Raw genomic sequence first — 25,146 nt, forward strand, 5'->3', positions numbered from 1 at the left:
AGACCATCCAATAAGAACTGATTTACCGTCAGTGTATTTGTTTACCCTTCTTATATGTCTATGTCGTTATTGAACTGTAGACTGTTCTTAGATCTGTAAGGGGAAATTACAACTACCTATCCAATCAGGTACGAGAGGAAGTAGAAATTGAGAAACGTGACGTTTGAATTGAATAAAAAAAAGGAATTTACGACTGCTGCTTCCGGGAACATGGCCGGCTAAACAATGACAAAAGTCTCTTTCCTCAAAATCAAGAAGAAACTTTTCGAAATGCAAACTACTTGGCTTAACAAAAGTGTTTGGATTCAGTGCGTGCAATTAGGTCGTTTATTTGGTTTACTTCTGCATGCATGTTGTTTAAGGTGATGTTTGAGTCGGACTAACTTGGCTATCTTGCCAGCGAAGGTAGCCAACTTTTCACATTCAGCAGAATTAGCCTAAAACGTTAGCTAGCAAATGCGAAGTGGCTTACATGTCAACATAGCTAGGAACATACGTATTGCTATTGGCTGTTACACTTGAAGCCCGCAACTGATTTATTAAGTTCCACGATCGACACGTTGCAGTGCTGGCTTGTGTAACGTAGATGCGTTTAATTTTTATCGGGGTGTCTCGCTGGTTGATTGCTATGTTTTCGCAGCTGCGTACAGCTGTCTAGCTAGCTTGATTGACATTAATTTCAATGGCTCACTGTAGTTCAGATCCAAGTGGGAAGGTACCCCGTCCAGATAGCTTAGTGTTGATGGCAGGATCTCCTGGAAGCGTTGATCAGGCTATGAAGCCGGTGTTGTTTGAAATATTTGGAGAGTTTTGGAACGTCCAGACCCGGCTAGGGCAAGGCGTCTCAGCCTCAGTATACCGTGTGAGCTCGGGGAGGGCGAGTACGGCCGCGGTTAAGGAGTTCCAGGCTGACACTCAGAGTGGAGATTACGGGTACCAAAAGGAGAGGTCCGTGCTGGAAGACATACAAGGACACAAAAACATCGGTAAGAAATGTTTGAGTTGCAATATGGTTGTACTGTGCACAATCTCTGGAATTAGTGCTCGTTTTCTAGTGTGCCTCCCATGACTAGGCTATGTGAGAATCAAATGATGAGTCTTATTGCCAAGGGTGTAGCCTCATTTAACCTTGGATACTTTGGGTCTGTGTTCTTGTCCAGCTGATTGCAAATCTGTCATTACAACTAGAGGTCGACCGATTATGATTTTTCAACTCAGATACCGATTATTGGAGGAGCAAAAAAAGCCGATGCCGAGTAATCAGCAGTTTTATTTTTAAATTTGTATTTTAAAATGTATTTGTAATAATGACAATTACAACAATTACTGAATTAACTTATTTTAACTTAATATAATACATCAATAAAAATCCATTTAGCCTCAAATAAATAATGAAACATGTTCAATTTGGTTTAAATAATGCAAAAACAAAGTGTTGGAGAAGTAAACGTGCAATATGTGCCATGTAAAAAAGCTAACGTTTGAGTTCCTTGCTCAGAACATGAGAACATATGAAAGTTGGTGGTTACTTTTAACATGAGACTTCAATATTCCAAGGTAAGGGGTTTTAGGTTGTAGTTAATATAGTATTTATAGGACTATTTCTCTCTATACCATTTGTATTTCAAATACCTTTGACTATTGGATGTTCTTATAGGCACTTTAGTATTGCCAGTGTAACCGTATAGCTTCCGTCCCTCTCCTTGCCCCTACCTGGGCTCGAACCAGGAACACATCGACAACAGCCACACACGCGGCTCTTGCAGAGCAAGGGGAAGAACTACTCCAAGTCTGAGCGAGTGACGTTTGAAAAGCTATTAGCACGCACCCCGCTAACTCGCTAGCCATTTCACATCGGTTGCACCAGCCATTAAGCTGGTAGGCTTGAAGTCATAAACAGCGCTATGCTTGCGAAGAGCTGCTGGCAAAACGCACAAAAATGCTGTTTGAATGAATGCTTACGGGCCTGCTGCTGTCTACCATTGCTCAGTCAGACTGCTCTATCAAATCATATACTTAATTATAATATAATAACACACAGAAATACGAGCCTTAGGTCATTAATATGGTCGAATCCGGAAACTATCATCTCGAAAACAAGACGTTTATTATTTCCGTGAAATACGGAACTGTTCCGTTATTTATCTAAGGGGTGGCATCCATAAGTCTAAATATTCTTGTTACTGTTTGATTGACGTACTGTTACTAGAGGAGAGAGACCAAGTTGAGACGCTGGACCAGGTGGATATGGTATGATTCAAGGCAGGTTTATTAAAGGTAAAGATATCTGATACAAAGCGTGCACGGATCCTCTCATTTGGCTCAGAAGGAGTCAGCTGAAAAAGGATCCCTAAACAGAGTGTGCAAAGGTATTTAAACACAGAATGACGTATGTTGATTCTTGTAGTTCTGTCATCCGACTGGTTGGTGGAAGTTGGAGGCAGGTCCTGTCCGACCCTTTGCCAGTGCCCCATTGGTGCTTCTTGAAGTTGTCTGATCCTGGCCCCAGCTCAGTTGACTTGAGTGTGGGGTGTGTGTGCGTTGAGATGTCTGTGTGTCTGTGTGTGTCAAGGGGTTGAGAAAAGGGGAACTGGAACTGACTGTGGTCCAAGAAGGGGTTTGTGTGTCCAGGGATGTCAGTTGAAATGAGTGTGGGGTGTGTGTGTTCGTGCGCTATACTGTACGTGCGTGTCAATGTGTGTGTCAAGATATGTGTCAAGAGGCCATGAGTTAGGGGGCGATAGGGGGAACTGGGACTAAGCGTTGGTGCTTTAGGCTAGGGAGTTTCCCTGCCTTGGTGGGGATTTATGTGATAACTTCAGTTCGACCATTGTGTTTGGTGCTTTACAGTTGGTTTGTGGTTAGAATGTGCTTTTGACCTGGACAGAATGTGTCTGGGTTAATGCAGAAGTATGTTTGAGTAATCGCCCCCTAAGTCTCAGTCATGGGATGTGTTTTAGTTATATGGTTCCAGGCCACTCTGCTAGGCTATGAGTAAATAATATATGTTATGATATACTACATTACATTGTACAACCTTCAATGTTATGTCATAATTACATAAAAGTTTGGCAAATTAGTTCGCAATGAGCCACGCGGCCCAAACTGTTGCATATACCCTGACTCTGCATGCAATGAACGCAAGAGAAGTGACACAATTTCGCCTGGTTAATATTGCCTGCTATCCTGGATTTCTTTTAGCTAAATATGCAGGTTTAAAAATATATATACTTCTGTGTATTGATTTTAAGGCAGTGGTGTTTATGGTTAGGTACAGTCGTGCAACGATTGTGCTTTCTTCGCAAATGCGCTTTTGTTAAATCATCCCCCAGCGTTGCATTGATTATATGCAATGCAGGACATGCTAGCTAAACTAGTAATATCATCAACCATGTGTTGTTAACTAGTGATTATGATTGATTGTTTTTTATAAGATAAGTTTAATGCTAGCTAGCAACTTAACTTGGCTTCTACTGCATTTGCGTAACAGGCAGGCTCCTCGTGGAGTGCAATGAGAGGCAGGTGGTTAGAGCGTTGGACTAGTTAACCGTAAGGTTGCAAGATTGAATCAGCGAGCTGACAAGATAAATCTATCGTTCTGCCCCTGAACAAGGTAGTTAACTCACCGTTCCTAGGCCGTCATTGAAAATAAGAATGTGTTCTTAACTGATTTGCCAAGTTAAATAAAGGTGTAAAAAAAACAGCAAAAATCGGCTTCCAAAAAGACAGATTTGTTATGAAAACTTGAAATCGGCCCTAATTAATCGGCCATTCCGATTAATCTGTCGACCTCTAATTTACAACCAAGTCTCACACATCAGTCTTGTCTCTGATCTGTCATAGTAAGTCGTGAGTGTTTGCATGCACACTAATCATTTGATATTAAACGTATTATGGCAGTAGGCCAAGTATATGGCAATAGTCATGTAAACACCTTACTCTGCTTATCTTAATCGGCTTAAGGTCAAAATCTTAGTAAGCATATGCTGATCAAAACACCTGAGCAATGTTCAAATACCCATACTAACTACTATTGTGACGGAAGTTGAGTATGTAGTATGCGTATTGGTCATAGTATGGATATATTTAGTATGCCAAGTGCTCGGATGTCGTACTATATTCGTAAACATTTCGAAGTATACAAGCAGGGGACACTATTTCTTTGCTTTTAGAGCACACAATGCAATTCTTAAGAATATGGGCGAATATGGGCGTAGCGTCACAACATTTTCGGTTTTTGATTCAATCTTAAAATGTATTAGTACATGTAAATAGCTTAATTGTCTTTTCAATAGTGCGCAACTGAGCCCACAATTTGGGGCGTTACGGAATGTTGGCATTCTTCTATTGGCAGCTAGCCAGCAGGAGCGTCACTCCCGCCTGCCAAACGCCTGCCCTCACCGTCGTTAACAGAACTGCAGTAAAACAGTTCCCGAAAGCCAGGGGTGAAGGACACTGTCTACTGGTCGCCCCTGCCTCTTGCTCGCGTGGGAGGCTGGGGCGACAGCAGGAATGCCCTGAATTGCGGGCTGCCATTGCACCCTTCTCGCTTTCCAGTGTATGATCTACGCATGTGCCAGCACTGGTAGCGCAAGCCTCAGCTCTTTTGCATGTGTGAAGTGAGTTCGTAAAAACTATTTCTAAGATGCATACTTTCAGTTTTCACATAAAAACTTAGGAAAAAAATAGGCATTGCAAAAATAAAATGTTTATTTATTCATTTTACCTTTATTTAACTAGGCAAGTCAGTTAAGAGCAAATTCTTATTTTCAATGACTGCCTAGGAACAGTGGGTTAACTGCTTTATTCAGGGGCAGAACGACCTTGTCAGCTCGGGGATTCGATCTTGCAACCTTTCGGTTACTAGTCCAAAGCTCTAACCACTAGGCTACCATTTTATTTTGATCAGTAATTTTCTGCATTTATTTAAATGCATTTACATCATAAAGTAGCACGATTTCAGATGTGTCCATGTAAACAGTATTATTAGGGAAATCGTAGCCCTTGATCATGACTCTGAGTTCCATTACACCTAAGTCATTGGACGAAGGTGTCTTCTGTGCGGTGTCTTCTCAGAGCCCTGAGACTTGGTCTGAACATTAACATACAGTGCTTGCGGTACGGTTTTGGAAGCATAAGGACCTCTTCTATATCAGTGAGAATTATTTTTCAAAAAACAAAAGGATACATTTATACACCTTTTTTATAGGGTTTGTGTTCCCACACGGCCATATCTCCATACTCTGTTTCACGGAAACATGGCTCTCTCGGGATATGCTATCGGAGTCGGTACAGCCACCGGGATTCTCAGTGCATCTCGCCAACAGGAATAAATATCTCTCCGGGAAGAAGGGTGGGGGTGTATGTTTCATGATTAATGACTCATGGTGTAATTGTAACAACATACAGGAACTCAAGCCCTTTTGTTCACCTGACCTAGAATTTCTCACAATCAAATGCTGACCATATTATCTCTCAAGAGAATTCTCTTCGCTTATTGTCACAGCCATGTACACTTGAAGTCGGAAGTTTACATACTCCTTAGCCAAATACATTTAAACTCAGTTTTTCACAATTCCTGACATTTAATACGAGTAAAAATTCCCTGTCTTAGGTCAGTTAGGATCACCACTTTATATTAAAAATGTGAAATGACAGAATAATAGTTGAGAGAATGATTTATTTCAGCTTTTATTTCTTTCATCACATTCCCAGTGGGTCAGAAGTTGACATACACTCAATTAGTATTTGGTAGCATTGCCTTTAAATGGTTTAACTTGGGTCAAATGTTTCGGGTAGCCTTCCACAAGCTTCCCACAATAAGTTGGGTGAATTTTGTCCCATTCCTCCTGACAGAGCTGATGTAACTGAGTCAGGTTTGTAGGGCTCCTTGCTCGCACACGCTTTTTCAGTTCTGCCCACAACATTTCCATAGGATTGAGGTCAGGGTTTTGTGATGGCCACTCCAATACCTTGACTTTGTCTTCCTTAAGCCATTTTGCAGCAACTTTGGAAGTATGCTTGAGGTAATTTGGAAGACTCATTAGCGACCAAGCTTTAACTTCCTTGTTTTGAGATGTTGCTCCAATATAGCAACTTAATTTTCCATCATGATGCCATCTATTTTGTGAAGTGCACCAGTCCCTCTTGCAGAAAAGCACCCCCACAACATGATGCTGCCACCCCTGTGCTTCATGGTTGGGATGGTGTTCTTTGGCTTGCAAAGCCTCCCCCTTTTTCGTCCAAACATAATGTTGGTCATTATGGCCAAACAGTTCTATTTTTGTTTCATCAGACCTAAGGACATTTCTCCAAAAAGTACGATCTTTGTCCCCATGTGCAGTTGCAAACCGTAGTCTGGCTTTTTTTTATGGCGGTTTTGGAGCAGTGGCTTCTTCCTTGCTGAGCGACCTTTCAGGTTATGTCCGTACAGGACTCTTTTTATTTTTTTACTGTGGATATAGATCATTTTGTACCTGTTTCCTCCAGCATCTTCACAAGGTCCTTTGCTGTTGTTCTGAGATTGATTTGTACTTTTTGCACCAAAGTACGTTCATCTCTAGGAGACAGAATGCCTCTCCTTCCTGAGCTGTATAACGGCTGCGTGGCCCCATGGTGTTTATACTTGCGTACTATTGTTTGTACATATGAACGTGGTACCTTCAGGCATTTGGAAATTGCTCTCAAGGATGAACCGGACTTGTGGAGGTCTGCAATTTATTTTCTGAGGTCTTGGCTGGTTTCTTTTTGATTTTTTTTTACCAGTATGTCAAGCAAAGAGGCACTGAGTTTGAAGGTAGGCACTGAGTTTGAAGGTAGGCACTGAGTTTGAAGGTAGGCACTGAGTTTGAAGGTAGGCACTGAGTTTGAAGGTAGGCACTGAGTTTGAAGGTAGGCACTGAGTTTGAAGGGAGGCACGGAGTTTGAAGGGAGGCACGGAGTTTGAAGGGAGGCACGGAGTTTGAAGGGAGGCACGGAGTTTGAAGGGAGGCACGGAGTTTGAAGGGAGGCACGGAGTTTGAAATGGTCCTTTTGTTCGATTAACTCAGTCTATATATAGCCGAAATGTCCATTTGTTTGGCGCGTTTGATCCAGAAAAGCACCAGATCCAACTTGTGCAAAGTGACTTAAAATATCTCAAAAGTTACCTGTAAACTTTGCCAAAATATTTCAAACTACTTTTGTAATACAACCGTATGTATTTTTTAATGTAAATAATCAATAAAACTCAAGACTGGATGATCTGTGTTCAATACAGGAGGAAAACAAACTGTAGCTAGCTTTCCGGTCACGCTCCACTATTGAACAGTACACTTCAAGTGACCCTCGTTCAAGATGGCCGTACCTCTTCATTACACAAAGGAATAACCTCAACCAATTTCTAAAGACTGTTGACATCCAGTGGAAGCGGTAGGAACTGCAGGTCCTTTTAGAAATCTAGATTTCCAATGAAAACCCATTGAAAAGAGTGACCCCCCCCCCCCCCCCCCCCAAAAAAAAGACAAAAATCTGAATGGTTTGTCCTCTGTGTTTTGCCTGCTTAAATAAGTTCTGTTTTAGAAACTTCAGAGTTTTCTATCCAAATCTACTAATAATATGCATATCTTATGTTCTGGGGATGAGTAGCAGGCAGTTGAATTTGGGCATGCATTTCATTCGAATGTGACCAAGAAGTTAACAAGACATTTGTGGAGTGGTTGAAAAGTAGTTTTAACGACTCCAACCTAAGTATATGTAAACTTCCGACTTCAACTGTATATCCCCCCCTCAAGCCGATATTATTTTGTAAAGTAGTTTCTTGCATAAAACTACATTTTTTTGTCACCCTGTCTGAAGGACCAGTGGAAAAACAGGTTAATGTCAAGCGCTGCACCCCCCCCAAAGGTCTCATGAAACGTAGGCCTACATTGGACCCCACGCATTAGCTTCTACTGTAAGCTAAATGATAGAGCTATTGCCACGTTAAAATGTTATGGGATGCATTTTTGCCATTGTTTTTAATGGTAGACCACTCTGGTAGGCCTACATTCACAGTAAGCTTGTGCTGAGTTGCTCAGAATTTTCATAACATTCAAGTTTGCGCTCCGCAGACCTGAAATTTGCTCAGTGCTGGAAAAAATTTGAGGGAACATTTGTTAATAACCCAACCTTGTCCGTCTCATTTGTGTAAGGTCCATGTTCCCTATTTGCTATAAAACAATTCAAAGGAAGATAAGATATTGGAGTACTTTGCCCCCTATATAAAACAATTCTGTTGTCTATGTTTATTGATAATCACCATATTTTTGAAGGACTGGGCTATAAATGGATATGGTTTTGATTATGACCTCAATTCTACCTCCTCAATATCACCATATAGACTTATTTTGCATTCATAATACGTGAACATTCATATAATACACCATGTCTTCATAACACTTTTTTTATAACCTTTTTGTTAACTTTGCTTTACGGATCCCATCAGTGATTACAATAGGAAGGGATGACGGAAGGATGCATTCTGAGTATTCAAACAGAGCCCCTAGTAACCTCCTTCACTCCCCAATCAAATCTGTGCTGACTGTAACCCTAACCCCTCCTGTCTGTCTCCGCAGTAACGCTGTACGGGGTGTTCACCAACCGCAGCCAGGTGGGTGTGGCCACGCACTGCCTGCTGCTTGAGCTGCTGGACGTCAGTGTGTCTGAGCTGCTTGTGAGGGCCAGTACACAAAGCCGAGCCTGCAGCCCCCAGTGTGGTGGTTCCCAGAAGCAGGGCCACTCAATGTGGCTGGTGCAGCACTGTGCCAGGGATGTCCTGGAGGCCCTTGCCTTCCTCCATAGAGAGGGCTATGTTCATGCCGACCTCAAGCCCCGCAATGTGCTCTGGAGCGCGGACGATGAGTGCTTCAAACTCATCGACTTTGGCCTCAGCTTCAAAGAGGGCAACCAGGTGATTTGAACTGAAGAATAGGGGTTTGGCTCTGACTGTAGGCCTCTGGTGAGGGGAACCAGGGGTGAATTCACTGGGAACGTTTTGGACTAATGAGTACACCTCTGGTATGGGGGCAGGTAGCTTGGATGTTAAGAACATTGGGCCAGTAGCCAAAAGGTTGCTGGTTTAAATCCCTGAGCCGACTAGGTGTAAAATCTGTTGTTCCCTTGAGCAAGGCACGTAACCCTAATTGCTCCTGTAAGTCGCTCTGGATAAGAGCGTCTGCTAAATGACAAAAAAAGGGTTAAAATAAATCAACTGGTGGAGGACAGATGTTGGAGGAAGCTGTAGTCCCTGACTAGATGGTAGTCGTGCTAGAATGGACAAAATATACAATATTCTCTGTGTGAAACATTTTGCCTCCATTTTCTGTGTTCAGGATGTGAAATACATCCAGACAGATGGGTACCGTGCCCCGGAGGCTGAGCATCAATACTCCCTGGCCCAGGCGGGGATGGAGATGGATGGTGACTCTGGCTGCTCGGCCGCTGTGGACCTCTGGAGCTTGGCAATCGTCCTGTTGGAGATGTACTCAGGCATCAAACTCAAAGACACCGTCAGGACACCCGAGTGGAAGGTATGTCCACAGACTGGCCATCCAACTCTGGGCCTGGATTTGTACTATACTGAGTGTGCAGGCTTTTGTTCCACCACAGTACTAACACACCTGCTTAAATTACTGTTTTTTTTTTTACCACATTATTGCCAACATTATTGTCAACAGGCCCTTCCCAACAATGGAAAAAAATAAGAAGGACATGAGTAATATATACACAATGAGTAATGGTAACTTGGCTATTTACACGGGGTACCAGTACTGAGTCGATGTGGTAATTGAGGTAGATATGTACATATATTCAGGGGTAAAGTGACTAGGCAGCAGGATAGATGATTAACAGTAGCAGCAGCGTATGTGATGAGTCAGAGTTAGTGCAAAAAGTGTCAATGCAGATAGCTATTTGGTTGACTATTTAGTAGTCTTATGGCTTGGGGGTAGAAGCTGTTCAGAGTCCTGTTGGTTCCAGACTTGGTGCATCGGTACCACTCGCCATGCGGTAGCAGAGAGAACAGTCTATGGTGGCTGGAATCTTGGATACTTTAGGGCCTTCCTCTGACACTGCCTGGTATAGAGGTCCTGGATGGCAGGGAGCTCGACCCCAGTGATGTACACACTACCCTCTGTACACCTTGCGGTCAGGTGCTAAGCAGTTGCCATACCAAGTGGTGATGCAGACGGTCAAGATGCTCTCAATGGTGCAGCTGTAGAACTTGAGGTTCTGAGGGCCCATGTCAAATCTTATCAGCCTCCTGAGGGGGAAGAGGCGTTGTCGTACCTTCTTCACGATTGTGTTGGTGTGTGTGGACCATGTTAATTAACTACTTAGTGATGTGCACACTGAGGAACTTGAAGCTTTCGACCCGCTCCACTACAGCCCCGTGGATTGGGTTGTGGGTTAATAGGGAGTACAGGAGGGGACTAAGCACGCATGATCTTAGAGGGCACTAGGGTGTTGCGTCTTGGTAATCCATTTGGTCCCACGGCCTTGTGAATGTTAACCTGTTTCAAGGTCTTATACCGCCACCCGCTGTGATTACATAACCAGACATACAGTGGACTGTAATAGAGACATGGTTACTTGTTTTCCTATGAATAAGGTGGACTCTGTTCCACCTGTAGCTAATAGATTGATATGTTCTTCAGAAAGATAGATCGATAGATAATGCACATGTATCAGATAGACATGGGTGTGTTGTCCAAACTGCTGTTCTGCAGCCTATTGTTCTTTGCTCCTGCAGGACAACAGTGCAGCAATAGTCGACCAGATCTTTGCCAGTAACAGTGTGGTGGTTCCTGCCATCCCTGTCTATCACCTCCGAGACCTTATCAAAAGGTAACAACATTCATTCAGGACCACATTCATTTTGTTTTGTTTTTAGGTAAATGCAGACATTTGATCCATTGTACCAAATTGACTCTGCACTCCCTTAAATATAAGTTGTCCTTTTCAACATTGGAAAGTTATTGAGATGAATATGATGATTATCCTGCGAGAGCGGTACCTAACGTTGACATTTGTATGCTCCCGCAGTATGCTTCACAACAACCCCAAGCACAGAGGCACAGCCGAGAAGGCCCTGCTTAGCCCCTTCTTCAGCATTCCTTTTGGTAATTCACAGTCGATATGGGCACATACCTTCCTCTCAGCCAGCTTGATAGCTTGTAATACAGCATCATTTTACCAGGTCTTTCTCCACTCTCACCCCCCCCAACCCCTCTTTCCCTCTTGTTGTTAACATCTACCTCTTTATGACATTTGCATATTGAATTTTCATTGAAATCATTATTTCAAGATTATTTCATGTGGTTAGAATGGGGTTGGTGGAGCTGTATAAACCCTGGAAAAGGCCTCTTAAACCTATTGACTGAGAGAATATTGTGTGTGTGACAGCTCCTCACATAGAAGACTTGGTTCTGCTTCCCTCTCCTGTTCTGCGCCTGCTCAACCTGATTGATGACGGCCACCTGCACAATGAGGAGGAGTATGAAGGTAGGGTACAGCGTTTTTTAACCGACTTTCTCCTCTGACACTAAATTGCTCCTACAGTTTCTCATTATCACTATCAACGTCGGAAGTACACTAGAGCTTTAGGGAATATTGTCCCTAGATTTCCAAAATAACGGCCAAAACTTTTTGGAACGGGGGGGGGGCGGATATTGTGATTTTCAAACACTTGGGTGAAAACTTGGTAATTCCATCAGACATGGTTAAAACAATAGTCAGGGTAGAGCACATTAATTCTAAAATGAGATCATATGAATGAATACATACTGTGCTAACTGAATACAAAACCAAAGGAAATTATCCAATTCAAAGATTTTATCCAACATTGTAATAGGCTACAATGATAATAGATAGGATTATTACACCCACATATTAACAAACATGATCATAAAAATATAGCGTATGATTGTGTAAGTTGGCTCAATCATTATTATAATCAAGCGATAAGGCTCAAGGGGGTGTGGTTTATTTTCTTTCTTTAACGAGTCGGCCCCCGGACCAGGCTCAAATCCCTGTCATTCGCATGAAGAGCAGACGCCGATGCAGGGGATGCAGATCCGGGTGCCTTGTCAGAATTCGGCGACGAGTGGGTAACCCACCAATACCATCTGTCCTAGTGGCCAACATGCAATCATTGGAGAATAAACTGGATGAGCTCCATTCAAGACTATCCTACCAACAGGACCTTTAAACTGTAATATCTTATATTTCACAGAGTCGTGGCTGAACAACGACATGGGTAATATACAGTTGGCTGGGTTTTCGTGTATCGGCAAGACAGAACAGCTACTTCCAGTAAGACGAGGGATCTGTTTCTATTTATCAATAACAGCTGGTGCGCAAAATCTGAAATTCAAGAAGTCTCAAGGTTTTTCTCGCCTGAGGTAGAGTACCTCATGATAAGCTGTAAACCACAGTATTTACCAAGAGTTTATATATTTTATATATCTATATTTTTCGTAGCTGTCTATTTACCACCACAAACTGACGCTGGCACTAAGACCGCACTCAACGAGCTGTATAAGGCCATTGACAAGAAAATGCTCATCCAGCGATGGTGCTCCCAGGGGCCGGGGCCTTTAACCAGTTGAAGCTAGGGGGGCGCTATTTCATTATTGGATTCAAAAACGTGCCCGTTTTAAGCGCAATATTTTGTCACAAAAAGATGCTCGACTATGCATATAATTGCCAGCTTTGGAAAGAAAACACTCTGACGTTTTCAAAGCTGCAAAGATATTATCTGTGAGTGCCCCAGAACTGATCTTACAGGCGAAACCAAGATCCAACCTCAACCAGGAAATGAGCAGGATTTTTGAGGCTCTGTTTTCCATTGTCTCCTTATATGGCTGTGAATATGCTGTGAACGAGCTTATGCGCTCTGCCGTTCCTCCAAGATGTCTGCAGCATTGTGACGTATTTGTAGGCATATCATTGGAAGATTGGCCATAAGAGACTACATTTGCCAGGGGTCTGTCCGGTGTCCTTTGTCTACGTTGGTGGGTAACTCTGTGGCAATAATTTTACCATGCGATACAGACAGAGAAGTATCGTTCCTGGAAGTGAGCATCATTGAAGAGATATGTGAAAAACACCTTGAGGATTGGTTCTAAACAACGTTTGCCATGTTTCAGTCGATATTATGGAGTTAATTTGGAAAAAAGTTTGGCGTTTGGATAACACTATTTTCGTTTTTTTTTGGTAGCCAAACGTGACCCACCAAACGGACCGATTTCTCCTGCACAAAAAATCTTTCAGGAAAAACTGAACATTGCTATCTGAGTCTCCTCATTGAAAACATCTGAAGTTCTTCAAAGGTAAATTATTTATTTTAATGTTTTTGCTGGTTTTTGTGAAAATGTTTCCTGCTGATGCTAACGCTAAATGCTACGCTAGCTATCAGTACTGTTACACAAATGCTAGTTTGCTATGCTTGAGAAGCATATTTTTGAAAATCTGAAATGACAGTGTTGTTAACAAAATGCTAAGCTTGAGAGTTAGCTTTCATTTCATTTGCGATTTTCATGAATAGTTAACGTTGCGTTATGGTATTGAGCTTGAGGCTATGATTACGCTACCGGATCCGGCATGGCTCCACGCAAGAAGTTAATGCAGGAAAACGTAAATCTGTTTTCACAAATTTCTACCAACATGACAACCAGAGGGGGGGAAAAAAACTGTTGGACACCTTTATTCCATACACAGAGATGTGTAGAAAGCTCTCCCTCGCCCTCTATTTGGCAAATCTGACCATAGTTAAATCCTCCTGATTCCTGCTTGCAAGCAAAAACTAAAGAAGGAAGTACCAGTGACTCACTTAATACGGAAGTGGTCAGATGACGCAAATGCTAAGCTACAGGACTGCTAGCACAGACTGGAACATGTTCCGGGATTCTTCCGATTGCATTGAGGAGTATACCACATCATTCACCGGCTTCATCAGTAAATGTATCGATGGCGTCGTTCCCATAGTGACCTTACGTACATACCCCAACCAGAAGCCATGGATTACAGGTAACATCTGCACAGAACTAAAGAGTAGAGCTGCCGCTTTCAAGGAGTGGGACTCCAACCCGGACTCTTATAGGAAATCCCGCTATGCCCTCCAACAAAACATCAAACAGACAACGCGTCAACACAGGACTAGGATTGAATCCTAATACACCGGCTCTGACGCTCGTTGTTGGATGTAGCCGGGCTTGCAAACGATTACGGACTACAAAGGGAAGTGCATCCACTAGCTGCCCAGTGACGGGAACCATGGCTTTGGCTAATTGACAGCCTCAGTGATTTCTGTGTCTGTGCGGGATTTTTCTCCCTAGAGCGTTACACCAGAACTCATCAGCAATCAATGCCTGTTTAACGTAGGTGGCTGAGGGGCTTTGCTGCTGTCGGGCACTTGAAAAAAAATGTAATCGTCATAAAGTAGAGATTAGAGTTCGACCGATTAATCGGAATGGCCGATTTTAAATAGGGACGATTTTCAAGTTTTCATAACAATCGGAAATCGGTATTTTTGGCCGCCAATTTTTAAATTTTTAAATACTTTTTTGTAATTAAAAAAAAACATTGTATAGCATTTTTATTTAACTAGGCAAGTCAGTTAACACATTCTTATTTTTCTTATTTAACTGCCTCATTCAGGGCAGAACAACAGATTTTCACCTTGTCAGCTCGGGGGATTCAACTTTGAAACCTTACAGTTAACTAGTCCAACGTAATAACGACCTGCCTCTCTCTCGCTGCACTCCACAAGGAGACTGCCTGTTACGTGAATGCAGAAAGCCAAGGTAAGTTGCTAGCTAGCATTAAACTTATCTTATAAAAAAACAATCATAATCACTAGGTAACTACACATGGTTGATGATATTGTTAGATATTATCTAGCGTGTCCTGCGTTGCATATAATCTGACTGAGCGGTGGTAGGCAGAAGCAGGCGCGTAAACATTCATTCAAACAGCACTTTCGTGTGTTTTGCCAGCAGCTCTTCATTGTGCGTCAAGCATTGCGCTGTTTATGACTTCAAGCCTATCAACAAGGAACTGAAACGTTTGCTTTCCTACATAGCACATATTGTACTTTTACTTCTCCAACACTTTGTTTTTGCATTATTTAAACCAAATTGAACATGTTTCATTATTTACTTGGGCCTAAATTGATTTTATTGATGTATTCTATTAAGTTAAAATAAGTGTTCATTCAGTATTGTTGTAATTGTCATTATTACAAATAAATGTAAAAAAATCGGCTGATTTGAATTGGTATCGGCTTTTTTGGTCCTCCAATTATCGGTTTTGAAAAATCATAATCTGTCGACATCTATTAGAGATGGTTATTATTCAAATGATTGAATAAATGTGTCGTTGCTCTTGTTGGCGCCACAACTCTGAGGCACTTTTTGCACAATATTTGCATTTGGTTGACATCCGTTTTTCTGTAGCCTGAATACTGCTATACCACTGTAGAGGCGCCCTTCTTTTGCACCAAATTAACTTTCTCATTAGCACTAGCAGCACTCATGTTTCTGATACACACAGAGGTTCCTAAACCTCATACTGTCTCTGGTAAGTAAAGCCTTTCGCTCCTCACCTGCATCTAACTACGAGCTCTATGCTTGTGATTGGCCAGCATGTGCATGCCATGCAGAGAGGAGAGCCCGCTTGTTATTGGTCAGCATCCTCTGTGCATGTACAGTTGAAGTCGGAAGTTTACATACACCTTAACCAAGTACATTTAAACTCAGAAAAATGTCAAGTGTCAAAATACCCCCCCCCTCCCCTCCCATTACTCTTTTTCAATTTGCATTTCCTACACTGATCACATTGATATTGTGACTAACTAGCATGATGATGTGTTGTCAGACATCTTGGAGGACATGACGGAAGAGTGTCAGAAGTATGGCTCTGTGGTCTCTTTGCTCATCCCCAAGGAGAACCCAGGCAAAGGACAGGTAACACACGCAACTAGCCCCATTAGCAGTTTGTCTTTCTAATACTTCCATACAGTTTTTGTAGTTTATACATTTGTAGATATTGTAGACCTGTGTTTTTAACATCTGTTCTTGGCTTAATCTGTGTGTGCATGCATGTTTTCCCCCAGGTGTTTGTAGAATACGCTAACGCAGGCGACTCCAAAGAGGCCCAGAGACTGCTGACGGGGCGGACCTTTGACGGGAAGTTTGTCGTTGCCACGTTCTACCCCCGGAGTGCTTACAAGAGAGGCTATCTGTACCAGACCGTGCAGTGAACACACACACACACACACACACACACTGTCTGCTGAAGAGCACAGGCCTAGGCCTCAGTCAGTCACTGTCATGATGTGTATAGTCATATCAGATCACCACTCTGCTTTCTTCAGCCTCTAGAGCCAGAGTTAACCTAGTGTGTCCTGTAGCTTTACTGTATGTAGCAACAGTCTGCGAAAGGAAAGATTTGTATAATCCAATCTTCCATGTCCTGCTATGGGGATGTATACTGCTGGATGCTACGGTTGACAGATTCAGATGGGTCATATATTTATCATAGCTGGCTTGACTTTTGATAAATGGATCCTCACTGGCCAAAACTGCACACTGTCCCACTTTGCACACTGTGCTCATGTCAAACCCTGAAAAAGATAATTACTTGATGTCCACCGATCTTGAAGAGCACAAGTACAGTACCAAGTACCCTATGGGTTTCGTAAATCCAGCAAGCAGTTTGGATTGAATAGGGCCCTAGTTTTGTCTGTTCGCAATGGCTTGAATATCCTATATTTATTAGTGTAAATTAAACCGTTCCTGATTGATTGATCTTGGGTCTCTTGTTAAAAGCTGAGCCACAATTTCATCTTGTCCAAAGTTACCTTCCCATGACCTATTTTTCTATGAGATGTTTGTTTTGAGACTTGAATTCCAAAGGTACCACTCCAGATCATCAGTAGAATCACGCTGAGTTCTAGAACGTTCTGAGCCTAAACTCCAACCACTCAACGTCAGCACTTTTCTGTGGTACATGGAAAAATATAAATTTCTTTGTTATTTCTGACATTTTTTAAATCTGGTTTCTACCTTCTATACTATTATTACATTTTGTCCAAGTTGACCCATATACTACTTATACTCCAGAATGGCTGCGCTGATGTGAGTGGAAGTTAACAGTTTTTTCCACGATATGTTATGAAAGGAATGGGTTATTTCTTTAGCACTGTACGATACAAAGCAACAAGCTTACTTTACGTTCAGAACCCATGGATAGGGTTTTCACAGTTGAATATTTCAGTTGAAGAGCATTCGAGCTGACCGTTTCGTAAAACCGTAGCCGACCGTCAGTTCTACCTGACGTCTGTGAGTTAGTCTACATGACAAACCAATGTGTGAGAGCTGTGCTAGTGTAGGTATTTGTTGATTATGGTGAGATTATAGATTAATCCAATACTGCAGAGTTTTGTATCCTATGTTGTGTGTGGGAGATGTTGAAATTAACTTATCAGTTCATTGCATGCAACATTGTTATGTTAGGGGCAGTATTTATTCAGACAGTCTTCCCCTTGTCTGTCTGCTGCTCATATTCAGTCCAATAACATTGTGAATCTTAAGCGTAAATCATAGTCCACAAACGCTGAGACTCGATAGTCCGGCGTCCCATTGTGGCATAGCGATGCAGCTCTGAAACACCGTCTGTGGGGACACACAGCCCGAGCGCTCACCACCCCACAATTCCCAGCCAACACGGCTATTCATTTGAATGTGTTGACAGCTGGCGAAAATGCTTATGCTGCCCTGAGAATTCTAAAAGTATGAAAGCCAAGGGTCCAATATTCTAGAACACTGCTGTGCATACACGTACACATTTTGGACTATGATGGACGCTTCTGGTTGGGCACAGATGCTTCTGAATGAGTTGGCTGTCATTGAACAGGCTAAAGCTCCGTCCTGCCTGCCCAGCCTCTCCAGATGTTTGAGAAAGAGACCATATATTAACATGAGCAGAAACAACATTCTGGATATTCTGCAATTTACTCCATTTGTAACTAACACTTCCAGTCAACAGCCGCCATGTGACAACTGTCGAGGCTGATTGATACTGTTGACAACATCCTGCCTAAATGTGAAAGCACTGACTAGGACTTATGGGTGACCGGTCATAACATTGATATGTGAGGTTATCCCATACCAAATGTAGTCCACTGCCTTAGCTGCCTTCTCTGTGTTATCTAGTCTAACACTGTAATGTTGCCATTTAGTTTCAGCACACTGTCCCTTCAGTGTGTTATTCAAAGTAGATCCCAATGAAAGCCTTCATAGTTTCCTTCCTGATCTCCACAACCATGGCGCATGATGATGACATTTCTTTATGCAAACATTTTCAGGGAGCTTCTTTGTTTTTCGTTTACACTATGGGTCAGTTATCCTAATACAGTGTCTGTTTCTTTACTTCTATGTCTTCTGATATACTAATATGAAAACATTCTATGTATCTGATAAAGCTTTTAGATTTGTGGGCGAGGCGGTATCTGGTGTTAGCCCATAGCTAGCAAGATTGACAAACTTCTATATGATATTTGTTATAATAGCAGCGAGTGTAATAAGAGTTTTAGCATGCAGGTGGCAGGGCAGGATTCCCCTGGACAGTGACTATGCCGTCAATACTGATCAGGGAAAACCAGTACAACTACATAGGTACAGACACTACATGAGAAGGAGAGCGACAGTAACAGAGAGAGAGAGGGACCTGTGCTGTAAGTCCGAGTACATACAGTTGAAGTCGGAAGTTTACATACACCTTAGCCAAATACATTTAAACTCTGTTTTTCAACATTTCTGACATTTAATTCTAGTAAAAAATGTCCTGTCTTAGGTCAGTTAGGATCACCACTTGATTTTAAGAATGTGAAATGTCAGAATAATAGTTGAGAATTACTTATTTCAGTTTTTATTTCTTTCATCACATTCCAAGTGGGTCAGAAGTTTACATACACAATTAGTATTTGGTGGCACTGCCTTTACATTGTTTAACTAGGGTCAAAAGTTTCAGGTAGCCTTTCACAACCTTCCTACTATAAGATGGGTGCATTTTGTCCCATTCCTCCTGACAGAGCTGGTGTAACGGAGTCCGGTTTGTAGGGCTCCTTGCTCGCACATGCTTTTTCAGTTCTTCCCACAAAGTTTCTATAGGATTGAGGTCAGGGCTTTGTGATGGCCACTCCAATACCTTGACTTTGTTGTCCTTAAGCCATTTTTCCACAACTTTGGAAGTATGCTTGGGGTCATGTCCATTTAGAAGACCCATTTGCAACCAAGCTTTAACTTCCTGACTGATATCTTGAGATGTTGCTTCAATATATCAACATAATTTTCCTCCCTCATGATGCCATCTATTTTGTGACATGCACCATTCCCTCTTGCAGCAAAGCATCCCTACAACATGATGCTGCCACCCCAGTGATTCACGGTTGGGATGGTGTTCTTTGGCTTGCAAGCCTCCCCCTTTTTCCTTCAAACATAACGATGGTCATCATGGCCAAACAGTTGTATTTTTTTTCTTCAGACCAGAGGACATTTCTCCAAAAAGTACGATCTTTGTCCCCATGTGCAGTTGCAAACCGTAGTCTGGCTTTTTTATGGTGGTTTTGGAGCAGTGGCTTCTTCCTTGTTGAGCGGCCTTTCAGGTTATGTCGATATAGGACTCGTTTTACTATGGGTATAGATACTTTGTACCTGTTTCCTCCAGCATCTTCACAGGGTCCTTTGCTGTTATTCTGGGATTGATTTGCACTTTTCACACAAAAGTACGTTCATCTCTAGGAGACAGAACGTGTCTCCTTCCTGAGCAGTATGACTGCTGCGTGGTCCCATGGTGTTTATACTTGTGTACTATTGTTTTGTACAGATGAATGTGGTACCTTCAAGCGTTTGGAAATTTCTCCCAAAGAGGATCCAGATTTGTGGAGGTCTACAACTCTTTTTCTGAGGTCTTGGCTGATTTTTTTTCTTTTGATTTTCCCATGATGTCAAGCAAAGAGGCACAGAGTTTGAGGGTAGGCCTTGAAATATATCCACAGGTACACCTCCAATTGACTCGAATTATGTCAATTAGGTTATCAGAAGCTTCTAAAGCCATGACATAATTTTCTGGAATTTTCCAAGCTGTTTAAAGGCACAGTCAACTTAGTATATGTAAACTTCTAATCTACTGGACTTGTGATGCAGTGAATTATAAATGAAATAATCGGTCTGTTAACAATTGTTGGAAAAATTACTTGCGTCATGTACAAAGTAGATGTCCTAACAGTCTTGCCAAAAATATAGTTTGTTAACAAGAAATTTGGTTGAAAAATTAGTTTTTTTTAATCAATTGTTTTAAGCACAATTTTGAAAACAGGGCCCGGTTTGTCAAAACACTACACACAATTAGCACAACCCTACCCCAAAGTAACACTTCAGATCATTTGCAAAATTATACACAACTTCATAAAAATAATATTTTGTTACCATATGAAACACACATTTCATAAAACACTTTTAGCAAGTCTAATTGTCAGTGATTAGAGTACTGTAAATGAAGTACACCCGAGAAAGTGCAACTATACAAACACTACAGACTGAGGAAAATATCATGTATTTCTCTCCATATACCCAAATCAGTCAACATGGAGAATCACAACAAAACATGTCCCAGTTTTCATGCTACTACAGTAGTGTGCATAACACTGTTAGCTCGGCAAACAGCAGACAAATGTAAAATACTGTATCCAGTACAGGTTACAATTACAGTAAATAACAACCAACATAAAAAAAAATCTAAACTGACAATATTGTACAGAAAATATTGGATCTGGCCAGAGAATTATCAACATCACAAGCAATATCGTTGTTAGCAAGACAACGTGGGAAGAACCGTCTTGAATGTCGAATCCATCCTTGCACAGCTGCGGCGTCGACTTGGTCACAGGCGTCCTCCATGGCCTGAATGAGGGCTACCTGAGCCTGGGATCGTAAACCTTCCACCGCCATGCAGAGAAACTATTCGATAGGGTTTAGAAACGGAGAGTATGGTAGAAGGTATAGTACTGTCAACTGGATGGTGTTGAAACCAGTTCTGGACCAAAGCAGAGCGGTGGAATGACACATTGTCCCAGATGACCGTGTATTGCATCTGGTGCATTTCATTACCTGCTGTGCCGATGTGGTGCAATCGGTCCAAAAATGCGAGAATGTGAGGTGTGTTGTAAGGGACCGTTTTGGCATAACGGTGGACAACCCCGTGCTGTGAAATGGCAGCTCAAAGGGTGATGTTACCCCCACGTTGCCCTGGGACATTGATTATAGCCCTGTGGCCAATGATATTTCTGCCTCTCCTTGCTTTTGTGAGATTGAACCCTGCCTCATCAATATATATGAATTCATGCAGGATTTCCTCTGCGTCCATCTGCAAAACTCCCTGAAATACAGTGAAAGACAAGTGTGTAGTTCAGGATAGGTCTAGTTTTCAGTCAATGTAAAAAAAAGTCATGTGTGCAGTATGCAACATCACAGTGCTAAAGTGAACAATACAAACCTCCACATACTCATGCCGCAGCCATTTGACCCTCTCTGAATTCCGCTCAAAAGGCACTCGATAAAGTTGTTTCATTTGAACCTGATGTCTTTTCAGGATGTGTGCCAGTGTTGACTGAGAGACCTGATGGACATTATTGAAAATGGCATGGTCACCGATAATGTTTGCTTGTAATTCTCTGAGCCAGATGGCATTATTGGCCAAAACCATGTTTATTATCTCTTGTTCTTGCGTGAATATGGGCCCCCTTCCTCTTTGTTGTTCCCGACCCTCAATCCTATGTAGAGAATAATACATGTAACTTACTGTACAATGTCACAGGACGGGGAATCACAAGTGCTGACAATAAGCAGCTGATTACTGTAACTGTAGACAGATCTTTTACCTGTTTTCCTGTCAAAGTCCTTATGACAGATGCCACTGTATATCTGCTAAGATTTGTCTGAACTCTCAGTCCAGCCTCCCTCAGCGTCAATCCATGGTTCACAACATGGTCCACTAGTGTTGCACGAATGTCATTTGATAAGTTTCGTCCTCTTCTTCTTTGTGCACGTTCTCCTCCTGCTTCAGGTCTTCCTCGATCTCTGGCTCGGCCTCTGCCTCTTCCTCTACTTCCTTCTCCTCTCACCCTCACTCTTCTTCTGACTCCCATTTTGGTTGAAGACAGGTGAACCTACCTGCTGCATTTTTATAGTGCTTAAACCTGATTGGTGCGTCTACAATTCAGCAATCATGTGTTTGCACCTGATGGCTGTGTTTAACAGATTGGCTCATAGGTGTGGTACTTTGACAGTCAGTGCTTTGGAATTGCAAGGGAGTGACATCATGATATACTTCTGTGTCTGATGTATACAAGGGTGTTTAGTGTTTTGCAAATAGTGTGAAGCTGACAATGTGCTTACAGTTGTGCAAATCTAACCTTGTGTTTTGCTCCTTGAGTGTAAGGTTTTGCTAATTGTGGGAAAAGATCAATTTAGTGTGTAATCAATCGTAAAAAACAAATGACTCCAACCTAAGTGTATGTAAACTTCCGACTTCAACTGTACCATGCTGCTTTGAGCTCGAGACTTTCTTTAGGCCACAGACTATTCTCATCTCTAGTTAGATGTTTCATATCCCGGGGCTGTGTCGGTAAGACTAAAAAGCTTCCTAGCTAAGTAGTACTGTACGCTCTTGAATAAAATATCCCAGTTTATGGCCTAACTCCATATTGAGAGATGGCAGAATTATTGTGTAACTTTCTTTTGGAAAGTTTTAGAATTGTTACTGAGCATCCACCCAACCCAAATCTATTCAGTAATGGATGGAAGAAGTGACTGTTTGCAGACACCCGGGGCAATCCGTGCTTGTCTGTCAGCCCTATCTATCACTGTTCTATTCTGCTCCAGTTCTGACCTCTAACCCCCTGACCTGATAGTCCAGCAGAGGACCAGAGACTTGTTAATATGCATAAAGCCCCTCTCCTTGGGATTCTCAGATTCTGCCTAATGGATAGAATGGCCTGGTCCTCATCCATATACACACAGGCAGCCTTATAAATACACTTGGCTTTGATGATGAGGGGTCAAGGGGAGGCCGGGAGTGGGCTAGGGGGTATTAGGCAAATGAGGGGGGAGGGAGGTCACTGGGTTACTCTGTATCAGTGGGGGGAGGCGATAGCGTCCAAGCTGACACAACACTCCATCTCTCTTGTTCTCACTCATTAGAAGTTATTGTTGACCCAAGTTACTGCAGTAACACACAGGTAGGTATAAAGGTTAGAGAGTAGAGTGTACTTTATTTTCATTTCATTCATTTCTAGTGGTTTGAATGAGGGGAGGCTTCCTGCATCCTCCCAGCTGGTTGTTGATTAGCATTATGTTTCATTCAGGTTTATTAGCGAGAAGTGCACTTAAGCTTATACAGGAACTCTGAACTCCACTGAATTGAGCCAAACCATGATTTACAGCACTGATTAAATGAAAGCGGAATCTCAGTTCGAGCAATATAATTTAGGACGTAGTCTCCAAAGACCACAGCACTGATACCAATGTGTTATCAATCATGTCCCTTCCCCACTGAAAGACAATCATGATGATTATCACTGTTGCCTTTTATTTTTATTTTTAGCATCCTTTTGTCTCCTTTGGGTTTTGTGAAAGCCTACTCCATTGAGCGGCTGGCAGCCCCCCTGTTACAAAGAACAACCGCGTCTCCAACACAACTTGATCTGACTTAAATGTAATGTGAATATTTCGCTCTGAGAATCCCTCCACTCACACTAACTGATCTGTCAAATCTGCATTATTAAAGGCACATATTATGAGTATGAAACGTGTGTGTGTGAGACCATGTATTGCCTCACAGAACTCTGTTCTGAGATTGATTATACATGTTCTTATTGTCGTTTGCATTATCTCACAATAAAGAACGCTTGACTTGACTATCTTTTAATTTGTGTTTGCAATATGTTAGCCCATTTATGCTTGTTTTTACAGTCTGGATCAGCTATATCAATACAGATGTAAAAACCTTACATGATGTATTAACGTAGGTTTGCCACTAGAGGCCAGCACAGCCACACATCACAACATACTGCTATTACTATTAGATTTATTTACTTCTGTTGCATTCTCTTTTTTTGACCCCCACAGTCTAGCCGCTGAGTTGAGCAGACCTCACAACCACACACGATAAATGTATAATCTAACAAGGTCTATTGATCCCTATCATACTCTGATTGATTACCTTGCCCTGATGTTTTCAGCAAGCCAACAAATAATTGCTTTCCACAACTTTCTGGGGTGGAAGGATACAGGCTGACCGATAATTAATTATAAAAGGAATAGCCCGATATCCAGGCTATCCCACTAACACGTCATAGTTGAGCACCGAGCCAATTAGACTCGAGTGGTAAACACTACGATGCCTTGAAAACATATGAACCCATGCATGAGTTAGTGCTGTATCAAGTCCAGGGGTTGAAACCGGTTCGAGGAACAGAATCCTAACCGGGAACGAAAGTGATCTATACTGTTCCGGAGCAGAACCGTTATTTTAAAAGCATGGGAACCGGTTAATAACATTTGTTTTACTTCTGGAAATTTCTTTCAGTCCCATATAAAATTGCAACAAAGCACCTATGCAAAGCCCTCACTATTTCACTTAGAAACGTATTCTTGTGTCTGCCTGCCAGCTGAAAATCTTTGCCAGTGCGCGTGTAGGCAATCTTCCCCTCCCCTTTCTAAAGCTTAGGTTACTGTAGCCTACTGACGTTACAAGCTTGATTCAGCAATTAGGGGGAGGTTTTTAATTCGCAAAGAATTTTCAATGCTAGTTACGGATACTATAGCTATCACGTTTCACATTGAATTTAACTACAAAAAGGTAAGGCGCGTTTTTAATTCTGGTGCCCCTCTGCACACACAAGCTTGTTAGCTAGCTAGCTATCTCTGGTCCAACGTTAAGACAGCTCTTGTAAGTCCAAAGACTTTCAATGTTCCTCCATAGAAGCCGCTCCTTCATAGGTGTATAATTCTGTGGGCCTAATTCAGATGATGCATGTCATAACAAGATGCCCAAACGCTTCAAGCC

The 25,146-nt window shown here is 42.1% G+C and overlaps 1 protein-coding gene across 3 annotated transcripts; it reads left to right on the forward strand.

The window, feature by feature from the left end:
• Window positions 1–193: 193 nt before the first annotated feature.
• LOC115145158 (serine/threonine-protein kinase Kist-like) lies at window positions 194–23,995 on the forward strand. 3 transcript variants are annotated; one of them, XR_010459436.1, is made up of 8 exons: window positions 194–986; window positions 8,595–8,929; window positions 9,351–9,548; window positions 10,769–10,863; window positions 11,062–11,138; window positions 11,422–11,520; window positions 14,677–14,822; window positions 15,895–15,982. XR_010459436.1 is itself a non-coding variant. In XM_029686484.2 (8 exons), exons 1-8 carry the CDS (start codon window positions 683–685, stop codon window positions 16,277–16,279), a joined length of 1,344 nt encoding a protein of 447 aa, XP_029542344.1. In that variant the 5' UTR covers window positions 194–682; the 3' UTR covers window positions 16,280–23,995. The 3 variants fall into 3 exon arrangements, 2 of the variants coding, with proteins under 2 accessions (XP_029542344.1, XP_064859213.1); XM_029686484.2 differs by lacking the exon at window positions 14,677–14,822 and adding an exon at window positions 16,133–23,995 and having other exon boundaries at window positions 15,895–15,983; XM_065003141.1 differs by lacking the exon at window positions 15,895–15,982 and adding an exon at window positions 13,238–13,349 and having other exon boundaries at window positions 14,677–14,761.
• Window positions 23,996–25,146: the final 1,151 nt, after the last annotated feature.

Source organism: Oncorhynchus nerka, linkage group LG17, assembly GCF_034236695.1.
Source record: "Oncorhynchus nerka isolate Pitt River linkage group LG17, Oner_Uvic_2.0, whole genome shotgun sequence".
NCBI lineage: Eukaryota > Metazoa > Chordata > Actinopteri > Salmoniformes > Salmonidae > Oncorhynchus > Oncorhynchus nerka.

Coding starts and splice junctions, on each gene's coding strand:
- LOC115145158 (XM_029686484.2), top strand. CDS start 683: ATGGCTCACTGTAGTTCAGATCCAAGTGGGAAGGTACCCCGTCCAGAT. Junction 8,930..9,350: donor GCTTCAAAGAGGGCAACCAG/GTGATTTGAACT, acceptor TTCTGTGTTCAG/GATGTGAAATACATCCAGAC. Junction 11,521..15,894: donor CAATGAGGAGGAGTATGAAG/GTAGGGTACAGC, acceptor ATGTGTTGTCAG/ACATCTTGGAGGACATGACG.